This window comes from Drosophila innubila (assembly GCF_004354385.1).
Source record: "Drosophila innubila isolate TH190305 chromosome 2R unlocalized genomic scaffold, UK_Dinn_1.0 1_C_2R, whole genome shotgun sequence".
NCBI lineage: Eukaryota > Metazoa > Arthropoda > Insecta > Diptera > Drosophilidae > Drosophila > Drosophila innubila.
Window position 1 is genome coordinate 24,058,667 of NW_022995374.1, and position 14,896 is coordinate 24,073,562.

Sequence of the window (14,896 nt, forward strand, 5' to 3'; positions counted from 1 at the left end):
GAATTTAATTTTTACAGAGTACAACTTTTGTTTGTATGACATTTGCAGTAAGAGTTATATTAGAATATTTGCTAGTCTTGTAACATTATATACTAGCATACAAAATGTACATATTTACAGGTTACTTACATACTATCCGTAAATATACAGACAAAGATACGAGTACATGCATAGGTCTTACATATGCACATGTACATTGTATTACTGCAAAAACCAAAACCACTCTCACTTTCGTTAAGCACAGTAAACGAGTTCCACTTTTGCTCTCAGTGTGGTGAGTTTCTCAGCGTGTTGTAAAGCTACGATTTGCTGTTCCGTTAATTAGGGCCGAACTTTCAACAAGCTGCATTGTAGCTCAGGCAAATCGAGATCTAAGCACGTCTCGTATACAGAAAAGTTTCACCTACGGTTATGTTCGGTTGTGATTTATCAAATACCACAAAAACATTACGATTCTTAAAGTCCAATTAGTTGTGCCCACCAATGCAATACTACAATAAGCGATAATAACAATAAATATAAAAAAGTCGTAATACAAATTAGATAATATCATTTCGACACGATTGTCGATGCGATACGTTGCAGAAATTCAAATAAGAGAATGTGCATGTGAAGGCATGTTGTGTACATACAACTATTACATACTACATACATACACATATAACCACATATGCAACTTATGATCCAAGATATTAACTTAATAAAGGTCAAACCAAAATATGTAATAATATCGTGTGTACAAATTAAAATACAGTATTTCAATTAATTGATTTGACAAAAAAAAAACAGTATTAATTTCGCTTATTTTATTTCACAAAAAAAGGAATAGGATATCATTATTTTACTTCTAACGATAAATGTAATACAAATAAAAATTAATTTTACTTTATTAAAAAACTACACTTGTTTTACATATAAATTTCCTGCAATTAACGCAAATGTGCATTTATTATAAAATAAAATTTTTTAAATATATTTTTGTCCAAATATTTGGGCTATGTGTCGTTGTGTGAATTTGTGTCTTTGTCAAAACAATTATATAAGATACTGTATGCTAAAAATAAAATATGCAAATATAATTCGAGTGCAATTAATTATGTCAATATTATTTAAATTTATTAGTTCAAATTGGTCTTATGCAATCGAAATCAAATATTGATAACTCTAGACAAAAGCGAAGAATACAGTTATAAAAATTAAAACGCAAATCGTATGAAATAATTTGATTAGGCCCATTATCCAATTAACAGTACAATCCGTTGCTGTGTTTGGCCATAAAACATACGTACAGATACAGATGAATGTATCTCGTATTCTTGCAAGTTGTTTAAAAATATTTGAATTAAACGCATATACTATATAAACGAACGTACACATGTCATTTCTTTGTCTTTTGTTATAAAATATTTGAAAGTACATAGACTGTTGAATCACATTGTGTTGAGACAAAGGCGAAGAAAGAAGAGAGTGTGGACATGCAGTTAGTCAGCAAAGTTTTTTGACAAAGTGAAAAATTTGATGAAAATTATAATTTTTTTAAATAAAATGTATAAAGAAATATATATTATTTGAAAGAGAAATTGGGTAAATTGTTGATGTTGTGTCAAAAGACTTTCTTGACTAACTGTATGTGTGTACATTCATAGTTACATATGTGAACAAATACTATAATACAGCGTAACTGCAAATTATCTATAACTTAAGTTAATACAAATTAAATACGAAAAGACGGCCAATCCAAGTGGCTTGGCTACGCGGTCCGCTGTAGTAATGGTAGCCTTCCAGACGCGGTTCAGTGGCCGGCTGTCTATAACAGCAATAGCAACAGCAACAGCAATTCTCTTGATCGCGAATATCGTCGTATATTCGGGCGTTTCGGCGGCGACCAACTCCAACTCGCTGCGCTCCATTGCGGGCAATGGAAATTCAAATCTTCGCCTAGCGCTGCCGCGTACAAGCGCCAGTCAAATAAACAGTGCGGGAGGAGCTGGAGGAGCAGGAGGGGGCGGCGGTGGGGGAGCGACGGCAAGCTTTAAGCTTGCTGCAAAAACGTTAAACTCAACGCGCAATGGAAACCTGCGAACAAGGTAAGGTTTTTATAATTTTAGATTATGCTGCATAAGTATGCATGTATTTTTACAAACATTTGCAAATCTTTTATAGTATAGACATAAATACATAGGTATATATATTTTTTATTTTACCTTTTTACACCATTTTTATAGCATTGATAGTGAAGCTGCATTAGTCGCCACAGTGGTTGCCAGTGGTTTCCAGTGGCTACAGTGTCCCACAGTGTCTACAGATTCGGATGTATTGTGAGCTTTTGTGTGAAATCAAATGGTCAAAACAAAAGATTGCGGCAACAAACTGGTTTTCGCACACTGGTTAACTGTAGTTTCCATCAACACACACCATGAATGAATGAAAAAGAAAATAAGCAACAACAATTCATTACATCTGCAGATACATTTACTTATTCATACGAATATACAAACTTAGTCGAGTATTCAGTGTGCTTATTTCAAGCAATTCGTTGTCTCAATTGTCAAACAATTTTAGACCTTCTATAGATTAAAACAGACCAAACAAATGATCTATTAAGATTTCTATAAAATTACTAATTTTAATATCTGAAATATTTTTCAATAGTTCACTTATAGAAGTCGACAAAAAATATATTTCTCAGTTTAGAAACAATTAGAAATTAAGATTTTGAATAAATAATTAGTTTAAAAATTATCCATTTTTATTTTTTGGCTAGGATATATGACCTTCTACTAACTGCACTCCCTTGTAGATTTTGCAAGTTAATTTATTATTATTTTCTGTTTAATAAAATGCGAAAATTACGTTACAGACTGTCAATAACATTGGGTCAGAAAACTTTATAAGTCATGGCCATTGGTTCTGAAATACATATATACATAAAAATATATATTTTGAGTTGCTCTCTAATTTTGATTAACAGAATGAAATACAGATATGAATGATTGCAAAATGTGCTTATATTTTAATAAAACTTTTATTATACCCTGTACACTGTTTATTTCCCCATTGTTTCAAATTGTTGATACATGATGTTAAATATGAAAGAATTATTGAAAAGTCCTGCTACCTTCAGATTAAAAATACCTATACTCAACTTAACGAGGACATTCACAGGGTATCAAACCTTTGTGCATTGACTATTTGTGTTGGCAATGGTTAACTTGTTGATTGGCTAGCACACTAACTGGTGGAAAACCGGTCTGTTGTGCCCGAGAGTGTGGGAAATGGGCAAATAAAACCAAACTGCGCTGTTTACGACTGCTTGGACCAAAGTGAATGTGATGCAAATTATTAAATTTTTTAAACTCTGGCACAGCAAATCAATCAATGGTGCCAAGTTTAAAAAACTAACAAATTATGCATAACAATACAAATCTTTCTCTTAAGCCCCTGGAATTGATTGATTTTTAATTAGAGAAAAACTATGCTACCTCGACAGTTATTAAATTTTTTAAAAGAATATATAGAATACATATAGTGAAAATAATACTATAAAGGCTGCCAAATATTGTAAAAAATAAAGTTGGCATCTCGGATATAACTAATTTATTTAATTTTAACTAAGCTGCTGCGACATTTATTCAATTGATTTAAAGATAGTATTGAAAAATAGATAAAATATATTGAAAACATTTAATTTTTTTTTTAATATAAAAAAAATTTAAAAATAAAAAAGTTGAGACATATAATCATTATTATTAAGCCAAACACACTATATTCTTGTAAATCTGAACTTATTTGAATCGTTTGTTAATTTTAAACTCTTTTAGAGAACAACAATTGCTGAGCATATTTGAAATAATAATAACAACGCTTGAAGGAAAATTGAAAAGAATTGACAACCTGGGGCGATCAGTTGAAGATCTGATGGGACATATAGAGACTTTGGAGAATCGTGTCACAAATAACGTGGAAAAGACAGAAGAGGCGCTGTCTAAACTAAGCAGTTTGGATTCCAAACTTTCCAATGTCGTTTACATTTTACCTGAAATGGGAGCTCATTCGGTCGATGGGTTTCACGTGCCAAAGACTCCGACGACAACATCATCATTTCAGCTTGATAGCCGTCTAGTTAAGTTGGATCAGAAAGTTAGCGATATTGATTCAAAGCTAGAGGTGCTGAAGACCCAAATTGATAATAACTTTTTGCAAGTCGATGACTTTAACGCCGAGGCAAGTGAGAAAAAGCCAATTACAATGAATGTAGTGGAAATCACAAAGGCAATGACTGCCGAGGTTATGACCCATGTCTCGTCGGAAGTTAATCAACTACGCGACTCCACCGACAATATTGACAAGAAGCTGCAGTTCCACATAAACATTGAATCGGAGAATATAGGACGAATGCTCCGCATGATGAACGACATTCACGATGCTGTCGTCGATCATCACGAGCAATCAAGTGGTTTCAATGTGACGACAACTGCGTTTCCAGCTATCAAATCCAGTAAAATTGATGCCCTCGTTAAGCAGATGCGGCCCATGGTCTCGGTATCGGAGAAAATGGATGAGGTATGGGATGTTGTTGTGGGCACAAAATCATCTGTTGATCATTTACTGCCCAAATCGGATGCACTTCTTACACAAACTCAGCGCCAAGAACGCGCAATTGGCGAAATCCATCAGGATCTTAAAACGAAAACGAATTTGATAATCAATAATCTGGATATGGTTGAAAAGCGTTTGAAAAAACAAGAGGACGATGTCCAAGTGCTTTCCCAACGTCCCGGACCAGCAGAACTTTTAGGGGATCCAACAATCGATCGCTTAGTCGAGTATGATCCCAGCAGGTAAGTTTTTAAATTTATTCAATTATTCATTATTAACATTCATAAATTTTTTCTATAGATACTCGGTTATCGATGAAAGTTTGACTGACTTAATCGAGCCACCAACAACACCTTCGTCGACAACACGAACTTCAACAACCTACAACACGTCAACAACAGCATATCCGACATTGAGCACTCCCACGAGTTCCATGTCAACCAGCAGCCAAGCCACTTCTTCCAGCTCCAATCTAAATAATATTCTGGGTTTTATGATAAATGCAACCCTCACAACGGCAGCAACAACAGCCTCATGGAATGCAACTCCCACGAAATCATCATTTCGTAAGGGCGGAGTTATCTTTCCGAGTGTAAAGAATAAACCCGCTGTGGTTAACAACACCTTCACCAGTGATATATTCACACTAAAGGATGTTAAGGTAAGTCCTGTAGACATAAGATTAATCATGCTAGAGACCTTGCATACCAAAATTTCAATCCACTTCAATACAGACCAATTTGAACCAGCTCGGAGTACTTTCATCTGTTTTCTGTTGATTAAAAACCCAAAAGTGTCTGTGCAGTAAGAACTTAGAATAACACTTTTTTAAAAGTTAACAAGTAAAAAAATTACTTGTTAAAATTTGTATTTGTCAAAAATGCATATAATAATAATTATGGGTGGTAAATATAAACTAGAGTTATAATTCGTTCCTTTTATTTTATGTGTCGGAACATAACTCTTGTTTCAAAAACAATCTTACAGTGCTCAGCCACATTTGCAACCTCCAATTTATATATTTTATCGCATTAGTAAACACAGGTGTTTCTATATGAGTATATGAAAAAAAATTGGAAACTCAGTTCATAATGTAATATATTTGATGCTGAAATTGATTTACATATACAATTGGTGATGGTGACAATGATAGACAATATTGATTTGGAATGTGCTAAGCTACATAGATTTTCTAGTATCCACTAAATTACATTAATACCTATACAGACTTGAGTGGGGATTACTTAGGACAAAACAATTCCTTGAATTCCTTTCCAAATCTGAATTTGAACATTTTCTTTACAAAAAAATATTTGTACCGCAATGTGCTCTATTTTATATAGAAAATCAAAAAGTTTTTTATCTGTAGAAAAGTACATAAAATACAACATTGGTCGATTAAGCATGATACTGCAATCGAAATTTGTTACATTTGGCTAATATCTGTATAGGTATCTAAATTGTATATGCATAAATTCAATATGTTGCAGAAATACTAAGCTGTGACGTCAACATAGATATATTGATAGACAGAGATTAATGACATCAGTTTAAAGTTCGTCTCTAAGGATTTTTTCTTTGCACGAGCAGGTGTGACTAAAGTTCAGTTTTTCCATATCTGGATGGACATCTACTGGCGCTATAAGACGGGTGCTCCACTCTTTAAATAATACCATATGATAGCAATAAATATGTTGTGGCATAAGATTCTCTTCCACGAATTGTCGGGATGCCGATACGATTTCCTTGACACGCGAATCATTTTCTTTAGCCCAAGTTATTTTTTCGATAACATCGCTGAGATCACGCTTGATGGGCACAAAATGCTTATAGGGAACTAGCTTACTGTAGAAATGCTCGTAATAATGCGAATCTTGCTTTAAAACTAATGATCCGCCTGCAAGTAAATAGGGCAATCGATACGCAGCAACAGCTCCATCAATGTTTAGTTGATATTTGTACTAGAAATAATACAATGTATAAATATTAAAGTAATACATAAGACGGTAGATCAAACATACCCTGAAGAACTCCATGAATGAAATATGAGGCACCTTGGGACCGTATTTATCCTCTTCATTTCGAAAGAAGAAGAAATTTGTAATTGAGGCGTTTATTAAGTCCGGATACTTTCTAGCAAGATCAATCAATTGCAATCGCTCCCGCCGTGAATCTCTGCCACGAAAGAATGCCTTCTCCTCTTTACTGTCCCAAGAGTACTCGCTTTTTTGCACTGACAACATGTCCAGCATAACACGTCCCATGTTCTCAATTGTGGATTCGGTTATATCGTATGTGGGCAATGTAATGTCGTAAGTGTCGTCGCTTCCGCACCAAGAGAATATTGGATAGGGTCCGGATGTTCGCTGTTGTCCGCCCTTCTTCGAGAGTGGCCAGTCGCCGAGGTTTAAATAAAACTCCATGTCCGGCAAGTAGACAACACGAGCTAATGCAGATAACGTTGCATCCATAAACATCTTAAAGCCCGTGTATTTGCCATAGCATTTGCGCCAAACCTCCTGATTCTTCACCACATAATGGCACAAAGAGATGCTCTCGGGTGCATTATAACGTTTCAACAGATTATCTCGAATTGCACTGAAGTTCACACGCTTGAAGGAGTGCAAGTCCCAAGATATCTGTTTGTCACTTGAGAAATCCGCACAATCGTTGTTTAAAAGCCAAAGATTGAGCTCCTGGGGACAGTAGCATCTTTCCGAGTACACCTTATTACGGATGATGTACGGCGATTGTGCCACATGAGAGTTGTTAAATTGCACATTAATCTCGACATTGTCGCACGAATCGCCGATGGTGTAACGAACAATGCTGGATCCATCTCCGCGATCAATAATATTTATATTGGAACGGCATTTTCCATGCGGCGAGTTTCCTTTAATTTGTACTTGGAACTTGGCATACGTAGGCGAGACAAACCTGCAAATGTAAAATGAAAAAAGGCGGTCATAACAAACAACTTGCTTATTATTTATTCATTGAATGTTTACTTTTTTCCACTCTCGTCCACGGCATGAATGAAAAAGTATCGAGCCGGCAATACAATGTGGTCTGGCTTAAGTCCAGGTCCCCAAACGAGAGTTTTTTTGACATCTACAATTTGATCTTTGCAAACCGAGAATCGCAAATTAAATATGACTGCAATATAAATAATTATGTTCAACATTTGAGATTCTTTTTTTTTTTTTTGTTTACACCACTGTTTCCAAACCGAAGGTTGCCACACGGTAAAAATTTACGATCTGGTTCGATTTTTACCCAAAGAAATAGGTAAATTTCAGAAAAAGGTATTCGGAATTTTTGTACCTTTTTTCAAATTTTTGTTATTTTTCAGATGGAATTTATAACATTTTTGATGAATTTTTGTTAGAATTTTCTCGATTTTTTTAATAAATTTTTTTTATTAAAATGTTTACCTTCATTTTGTCTAGTTTTGAATTTTAAATTTTCCCCAAATTTATTATTTATTTTATTGAGTTTTTTGCATTTTTAAATTAGCAATTTTTATCAGTGCTGGCAGTTTGGCCGTCAGTGTTGAGGTGGCACAACTGATTTCCAAATGTAGCTTCCGTGCTGCCAACTTGTTTTAATGTCATGTCGCAAGAAAAAACTAAAAATACGCGCCACCTTTTGTCTGTCTTGCGAAACAAAAATACGTCACCTATGATGTTTCCTTTTAGAAAACAAGTATGACAGTTTTAGATCAAAGCAAATTCAACGGACGCGGAATAAAAATTCTTTAGTTAATGAAAAATTTTAATTCGAAATTAGGTAGGGCGAACTCGTCACCCCTCATGGGAAAAAGGTGTTCAATTTGATGTAATATATTTTTAAATATAATATATTCGGCAAAAAAAATTCCAAACTTCGAAATCTAGATTTAAATTGGAATTTGATCAATATATGGAAATGGAACAATTTCCGGAAGCCAAGCTTGCCAACACGTTTATTGTTGCGACATGACTATTTCCAAATTTAACGACACAACCAGTAACCAATTAAATTATTACATTGCCTTTCAGGGTTTCTCCTGTGTAGATATCTTAAATGCTGGGATGAAACAATCTGGAGTATTTTACCTGCAAATTCGTGGAACAACCTATTGGTTCTTGAAAGTGTTTTGTGAACAGAGTATTTCAGATGGAGGTTGGACGGTAAGGTACCATACTCATTTCCAAAAACAACTGTTTTAAATTTTTGAAACCGTAGGTCATTCAACGGCGTGATGATTTTGGCGAACCCCGAGAAAATTTCAATCGTGATTGGGCGGACTATAAAAACGGATTTGGCGAACCAGCAAAGGAGTTTTGGTTGGGCAACGAAAACATATATATGCTGACAAATAACGAAGAATATGCCCTGCGGGTGGAATTAGAAGATTTCGAAGGAAATAAACGGTATACAATTTGTTATTGAACCCTGATAAAAACTTGTATTTTATAACAATTTTTTAATATCTATAGATATGCTCAGTATTCACATTTTAAAATTCATTCGGAAGCGGATTATTACAAACTAGAGATCGATGGATATGAGGGAAATGCTGGAGATTCATTGAATGATCCATGGTACGGCTCAAACAATAGTCCATTTTCAACCTATAACAAAGATAATGATCGAAGCTCTCTCAACTGTGCAAGTATGCTCAAGGTAATAAAACTAAAAGTTAATTTCACATATAATTACTTCTATAATGAACATGTATTTTTCTGATTTAAGGGCGGCTGGTGGTGGAAGTCCTGTGGTCGTGGTCTTAATGGACTCTATCTCCATGATCCTCAGGATTTAACTGCTCGCCAAGGAATTGTATGGTTTCGCTGGCGGGGCTGGGACTATACTTTAAAAAAGGCAACCATGATGATACGTCCTCGGATGCCTCAGCCACAAACTATGACCTTAGGCCCAGTGACTGCAAATTAGAATTTCTTGAATAATTTTAACCTAAACTTTTAATTACTGAGAGAAGAATTTCTGGTAGGTTATTAATATCCGCCCATATTATAGCGAATCATGCATAATAGCAAATTTTATATAAAAGCATTCTGTTATTTTAATTGTTTACCATTTAAAAATAATAACTTATTTTTTCATGTTGTATTGAGTCGACATAAAAGCTAGTTAAATCTCTTAAAATTGTGTAATAACGTTATAAGTATTAATCTTAAAACGCCGCAATCATCCCATGTTTACTGTAAATAAATTCACTGTTGTTCTGTTTGTATTTTATGTATACAAATTAAATCATCCCAACAATATAAAAATTAAATACTCACAATCGTAAGTAGTTACACAAATTTAAAAGCGCGCCTTTTTCTCTTAACCTGATCGATAATAGTGATCGCGATAACCATTCTGACTATGCAGCTCGTTTGCGATAGCTATTTAGTTTATCATAAGTTGGCAGGACCGTCAATAGCTACATTTTTGCCGGAAAAGAGTTTTATCCACAGCAGAAGAATATTGCAATGTCAAAAAGATGTAAATAAAATTTAAATGTTGCATTTGAAAAGCTAACATTATGTTGAAATTTTAAATAATTTTAAATTACCCGCACTTGTATCATTCATAATATCAGTAATCGATATCATCTCGACCAATTATTTGTAATTATCACATTTTAATAGCCAACGAAAAACACTAATTTTATTTTAGTGGTTACCTGACTATATTATAATATTGATAAAAATTATTGTTTGGAAATTATATGATTATGGATTATATTTAGTTAAATCAATAATCGATATTGTAAGTCACGCTTTGGCAATAATGAATTATCGATACGATGTGATCTGTTCGATCAATGGTATATGCGGGAATGCAAAAATGTACATACATATTCATGTATGTATGTATGTATCTATTTATGAAATATTGTGTATACCTGTGTGGAAACGGTGGTGTGTTAGTTCCTTGTGAACATCTGCCGGCTTGTGAAATGACCTTCCCTAGCAAGCATATGCATAAACGAAGCAGTAAAGCCATATTAAAACGGAAAAGACGTGCAACAGTACGAAAAGCGCGCGGCTCTTAAAATTTAAAAAGCTAGCAACAAATAATATAAATAAAATAATTAAAGATAATCGTGTAAATGTTGCTGCAATTATTTGTAAGGCTCTGCATTATTGTCGTTTATTTGCGGCATGACGCTAACTGTGCGGATCATCATAATGATCAAAAAAGTAATGACGCTTCGAAAAATTCGGTGCGACATCAGAACTGGAAGCGATTGGAAATGATGGACGGCAATGGTTTATACTTGCTGCAATGGTGGCTTCATGAAAAGGATATTTACTTTAGAGTGACTGTTAACACGCGTGGTTTCATTGGCCTTGGATTCTCGCGAAGGGACGGACGCATGTCCAGTGCTGACATGGTATTGTTATGGGTCGACGATCACACAGGAAAAGCAAATGCATTGGTGAGAATATTGTCATTACTAATAAAACCAAAATCTTTGAAAAACTATCGTTGACCAAACTGTTATACCCGTCACTCGTCTGATGTAAGGGTATATAGCATGTACATATATAACTGGGAAAAGGATGTGTGGCAGGCCCCATCAATTGTATTATGTATGTCAAGTAATTAAAACAAAAGGCGCATAAAGTTGGTTAGGAATTTGTTGCGACTAAATAAAATATGCACATATTTGTTGTGCATTTAGAAAAGTATTTCAATTCAGTATATCTCAATTTTTGTATAAGAATAATAAGAACAAGTTAATTTCATAGAACCATAAGAAAACAATTAACTGAATAAGGGCCGCTTTTTCAATGTCTAGTTAAGGGGTTTGATTAGTTATCAAATCAGAGATATTTTGACGTAAGATATATAAAAATCAATGTCCATATGCAAGTAAATAAACACCTTTTAGATCATAGACTATAAGAACAAATAGTTCGCACTCCAAAATCGTATTATTCCGATTTTAAAGTGCCTCAAAAATATTATTATTACTTCGTAAACCGATAAAATCTCCACCACACGAACATTTTTGAGGGGGAAAATTCCCTATTATAATGTACAATCAATCCAAATAATTCAAAGATCGGATAAATATACAGGACATTATGGATGTTTTAAGTGTATATTTTTATAAATAATATTTATATGTCGATACAATTAATATATATTTAAACTGAGTAACTGGTATCTCATAGTCGTGGGCTCAACTATAATATTTGACAATGATAACAACAAATTAATATATTCTAAACAAATACTAACAATATAATTATACATTTAGGATTGCCACGGTTCTATTCATCATCCGCATGCGGCTCCACTGCAAGATGACACTCAAAATTACCACGTTATTAACGGTCATCAGAATGAGACCCATACATATGTCGAGTTCAAGCGTTTAATTGAAACCTGCGATCCTTACGACATGCCATTTAGCGTATGTTAATTTGATAATATTTAATTGAAATAAATTTACTTAGCTTGGTTATTTGACAGGATGATACGATTAAAGTGCTGTGGTCCTTTGGAAATATCGATCCCATACATGGCAATTTAGAAGGACATGGACAGAACCGCGGTGCCAAATCTTTACATTTGCTGAATCCCGTGTTTCGCAAACAGAGCGTCACAAACAAACAGGAAACTCATCAATGGGATATTACTGTCAATAATGTCACTATTGAGTCCACAATGGATACTCTCTACTGGTGTAAGATCATGAGCATTCCCAAATTGACTGAAAAGCATCATATTGTCGGCTACGAGCCTCTGTTAACCCGTGTTTCGTAAGTATATTAATATTAATATAACTAATTTTATATAGTTAGTATTATATTATATATTATATTTTAATGATTTATAAAGAATCATATAAATATTGATATCTATTTATTTAGTTAGTAAACTTTTGGTTTGATTGTATCTTAATTATTTTAAAAGTCTTATTTCTTAAATTTTTTATTTATATGTAGATTTATATTTTTTTATTCAGGGGTGCCACAGAAAACAAAACCAACTAAAAGAAATGTATATGACTATATAATATATAATTTATTTATTTACATAGCAATTTACTAAATATTTTATCTAATTTGAATATAATCTTAAAAATAACTATAAATACATATTATTTATTTAGAAAATCTCATGAAAATATGGTGCACCACATGACACTCTTTGAATGCGCTACGAAATCTTATCCCAGTTCGAACTCCGCTTCATGGGACGTTTGGGTTAGAAGCAGTGGCACCGTTTGCAATAGCAACTTATTAACTCCGCGTGACTGGGATTCCTGTTCGACACCAGTTGCGGTGTGGTCCATTGGTTCATCCGGACAATTCCTGCCTGCACATGTTGGCATACCAATGGGTGGACAGTCGGGAGTCAAGTATTATATGCTCGAAATACACTACGATAATCCAAATGCTTTACACGGTAAGTTATAAAATGCAGCTCACATTAAAATGTTTTCCCTTATGTATATTGTTGTTTATAGCCGTGGATCATTCTGGTTTTCGAATTCACTATACACCACAATTACGCCCTAACGATGGAGGAATCATTATCAGCGGTGTATCTATTTCGGATACCCAAATTATTCCACCTGGACAAAAGTTGTACCGCAATGTTGGCATATGTGGACCGTCGTGCTCAAATGTGGTATGACTTAAATTCTGAAAATATATCATACACATACCATAAGTATCTCATATTGGTATACTTTCAGTTGTTTCCCGACGATGGCATTAAAATCATATCTGGAACGCTCCATTCGCATCGCGCTGGTCGCAAAATGAGTCTGCGCCATGTGCGAGGAGGAAAGGAACTGGAGCGCATCATTGAGGATGATAACTATGATTATAGATATCAGCAATTTCATCAGCTAGCGAACGAGACGGTCGTCTTGCCAGGAGATTACATTATCACAGATTGTGCTTATGAAACAGTGCATCGCAAAAGGGCAACCTTTGGTGGTTACTCCACAAAGCAGGAAATGTGCTTATCATTTATTACATATTATCCAAAAATCGAACTGGCTGGTTGCTACAGCATGACACCAGTGCGAGAATTTTTTGAGCTATTTGGCGTGTACCAGTTCTATTCCTTAAATATGACAGATGTGGAAAACATATTTCTGTACAATGGCAATCTGCTGGATTACCTGCCCAACACAATTTATGGGAAAACAAAGAATAACCAAGCAAATATGACAGCTGAAGATATTGCCATCGAAGATTCACTATTAAGTACGTAATTTTTTTTGAGTCAATAAGTAATCCACCCAAGTAGGAAAATGCAACTTAATTAGTTCCATTTAAGGAGGTTGCGTTTTTCTACCAATGCCAATGAGTTATCGGCCCACCTTTATAAAACTGTAGATGGTATTTTGTAATAATGACCTTATTTTTCACTACAGACAAGCTGCTCATTTCTGATCCTGTCGAGTTCCACGATCGCACATTTCTTTCGCATATAAATCAGCTGCCATGGTCAGAGCCGTTATTTACGAAACGCGTGGAGCATGCTATGATAACTGGCAAACATATGACTTTTTGCCGTGTGTCCAACGAGTCAATGTCGATTGTAAGTCAATCCCATTTTGTAATCCTGTAAATACTAATGAGTTCTTCAATTACAGCCCTCGGAAATTATTCGTTATCCGAACTTTACGACATTTGTGAAACCGCCCAGTAGATGTCCATACAATCTTTTCATCGATACCATGCAATTGAGCTCAGCCGGACAAAAAATTGTAGCTCCTTTGTCATTTTGCTTGCTTCTAGCTGGAGTTTGTCTTCAGAAACAATTCCAAATATTTTGGTTATTGCCTATATATTTAAGTTTTAAACATTAGTGAAGTCTGAAACAGCACAGATTAATTTTAGTTTTTAATCCAAAGACGTAGATTTTTACAAAAATACATTTGTAATAATTTAATATTTAATAAATTAAAATGTAAGAAAAATTGTAATTAAAAAGAATATACATAGTAAAGATTGTTATTCAGGTAAAGAAAAATTTGCGATTGTCAACATTGGTTTTAAACATTTAAAAGCGGTTTCGTAAAAAATAAATCAATTTTCATGTCTTAAAACTAAAGAAAAAAACAACATTCGTATCAAGCTTTTGTGCACACTGTTTCGCTTTCTTTCTTGCTCTTCGCAATTCGAGTCAAATTTTATACCAAACTTAGATCACTTATTTTCCGACTTAAATTAAATAATTAAATTCTTCCATGGAATACCCTTCTTTTATTAAGCTATCGATTAACCGATAAGGTTGACGATAATCTTGTAGCCATTGTGCTACAGTT

At 34.2% G+C, this 14,896-nt stretch overlaps 3 protein-coding genes across 3 annotated transcripts; 2 read left to right on the forward strand and 1 right to left on the reverse strand.

Moving 5' to 3' along the window:
• The first annotated feature begins 1,706 nt into the window (after positions 1 to 1,706).
• Positions 1,707 to 9,870, forward strand: LOC117785005 (fibrinogen alpha chain). The gene is made up of 7 exons (XM_034622874.1): positions 1,707 to 2,087; positions 3,822 to 4,841; positions 4,900 to 5,260; positions 8,640 to 8,771; positions 8,827 to 9,014; positions 9,081 to 9,267; positions 9,337 to 9,870. The coding sequence occupies exons 1-7, from the start codon at positions 1,771 to 1,773 to the stop codon at positions 9,535 to 9,537; spliced, it is 2,406 nt and encodes an 801-aa protein (XP_034478765.1). The 5' UTR covers positions 1,707 to 1,770; the 3' UTR covers positions 9,538 to 9,870.
• LOC117785004 (protein O-glucosyltransferase 2-like) lies at positions 5,681 to 7,822 on the reverse strand. The gene is made up of 3 exons (XM_034622873.1): positions 7,608 to 7,822; positions 6,621 to 7,536; positions 5,681 to 6,560 (listed from the first exon to the last, which is right to left on the reverse strand). Exons 1-3 carry the CDS (start codon positions 7,781 to 7,783, stop codon positions 6,150 to 6,152), a joined length of 1,503 nt encoding a protein of 500 aa, XP_034478764.1. The 5' UTR covers positions 7,784 to 7,822; the 3' UTR covers positions 5,681 to 6,149.
• Positions 9,871 to 10,417: 547 nt separating the features above from the next.
• Positions 10,418 to 14,482, forward strand: LOC117783975 (MOXD1 homolog 1). The gene is made up of 8 exons (XM_034621557.1): positions 10,418 to 11,035; positions 11,864 to 12,019; positions 12,079 to 12,368; positions 12,722 to 13,017; positions 13,079 to 13,242; positions 13,310 to 13,829; positions 14,000 to 14,166; positions 14,222 to 14,482. The coding sequence occupies exons 1-8, from the start codon at positions 10,706 to 10,708 to the stop codon at positions 14,435 to 14,437; spliced, it is 2,139 nt and encodes a 712-aa protein (XP_034477448.1). The 5' UTR covers positions 10,418 to 10,705; the 3' UTR covers positions 14,438 to 14,482.
• Positions 14,483 to 14,896: the final 414 nt, after the last annotated feature.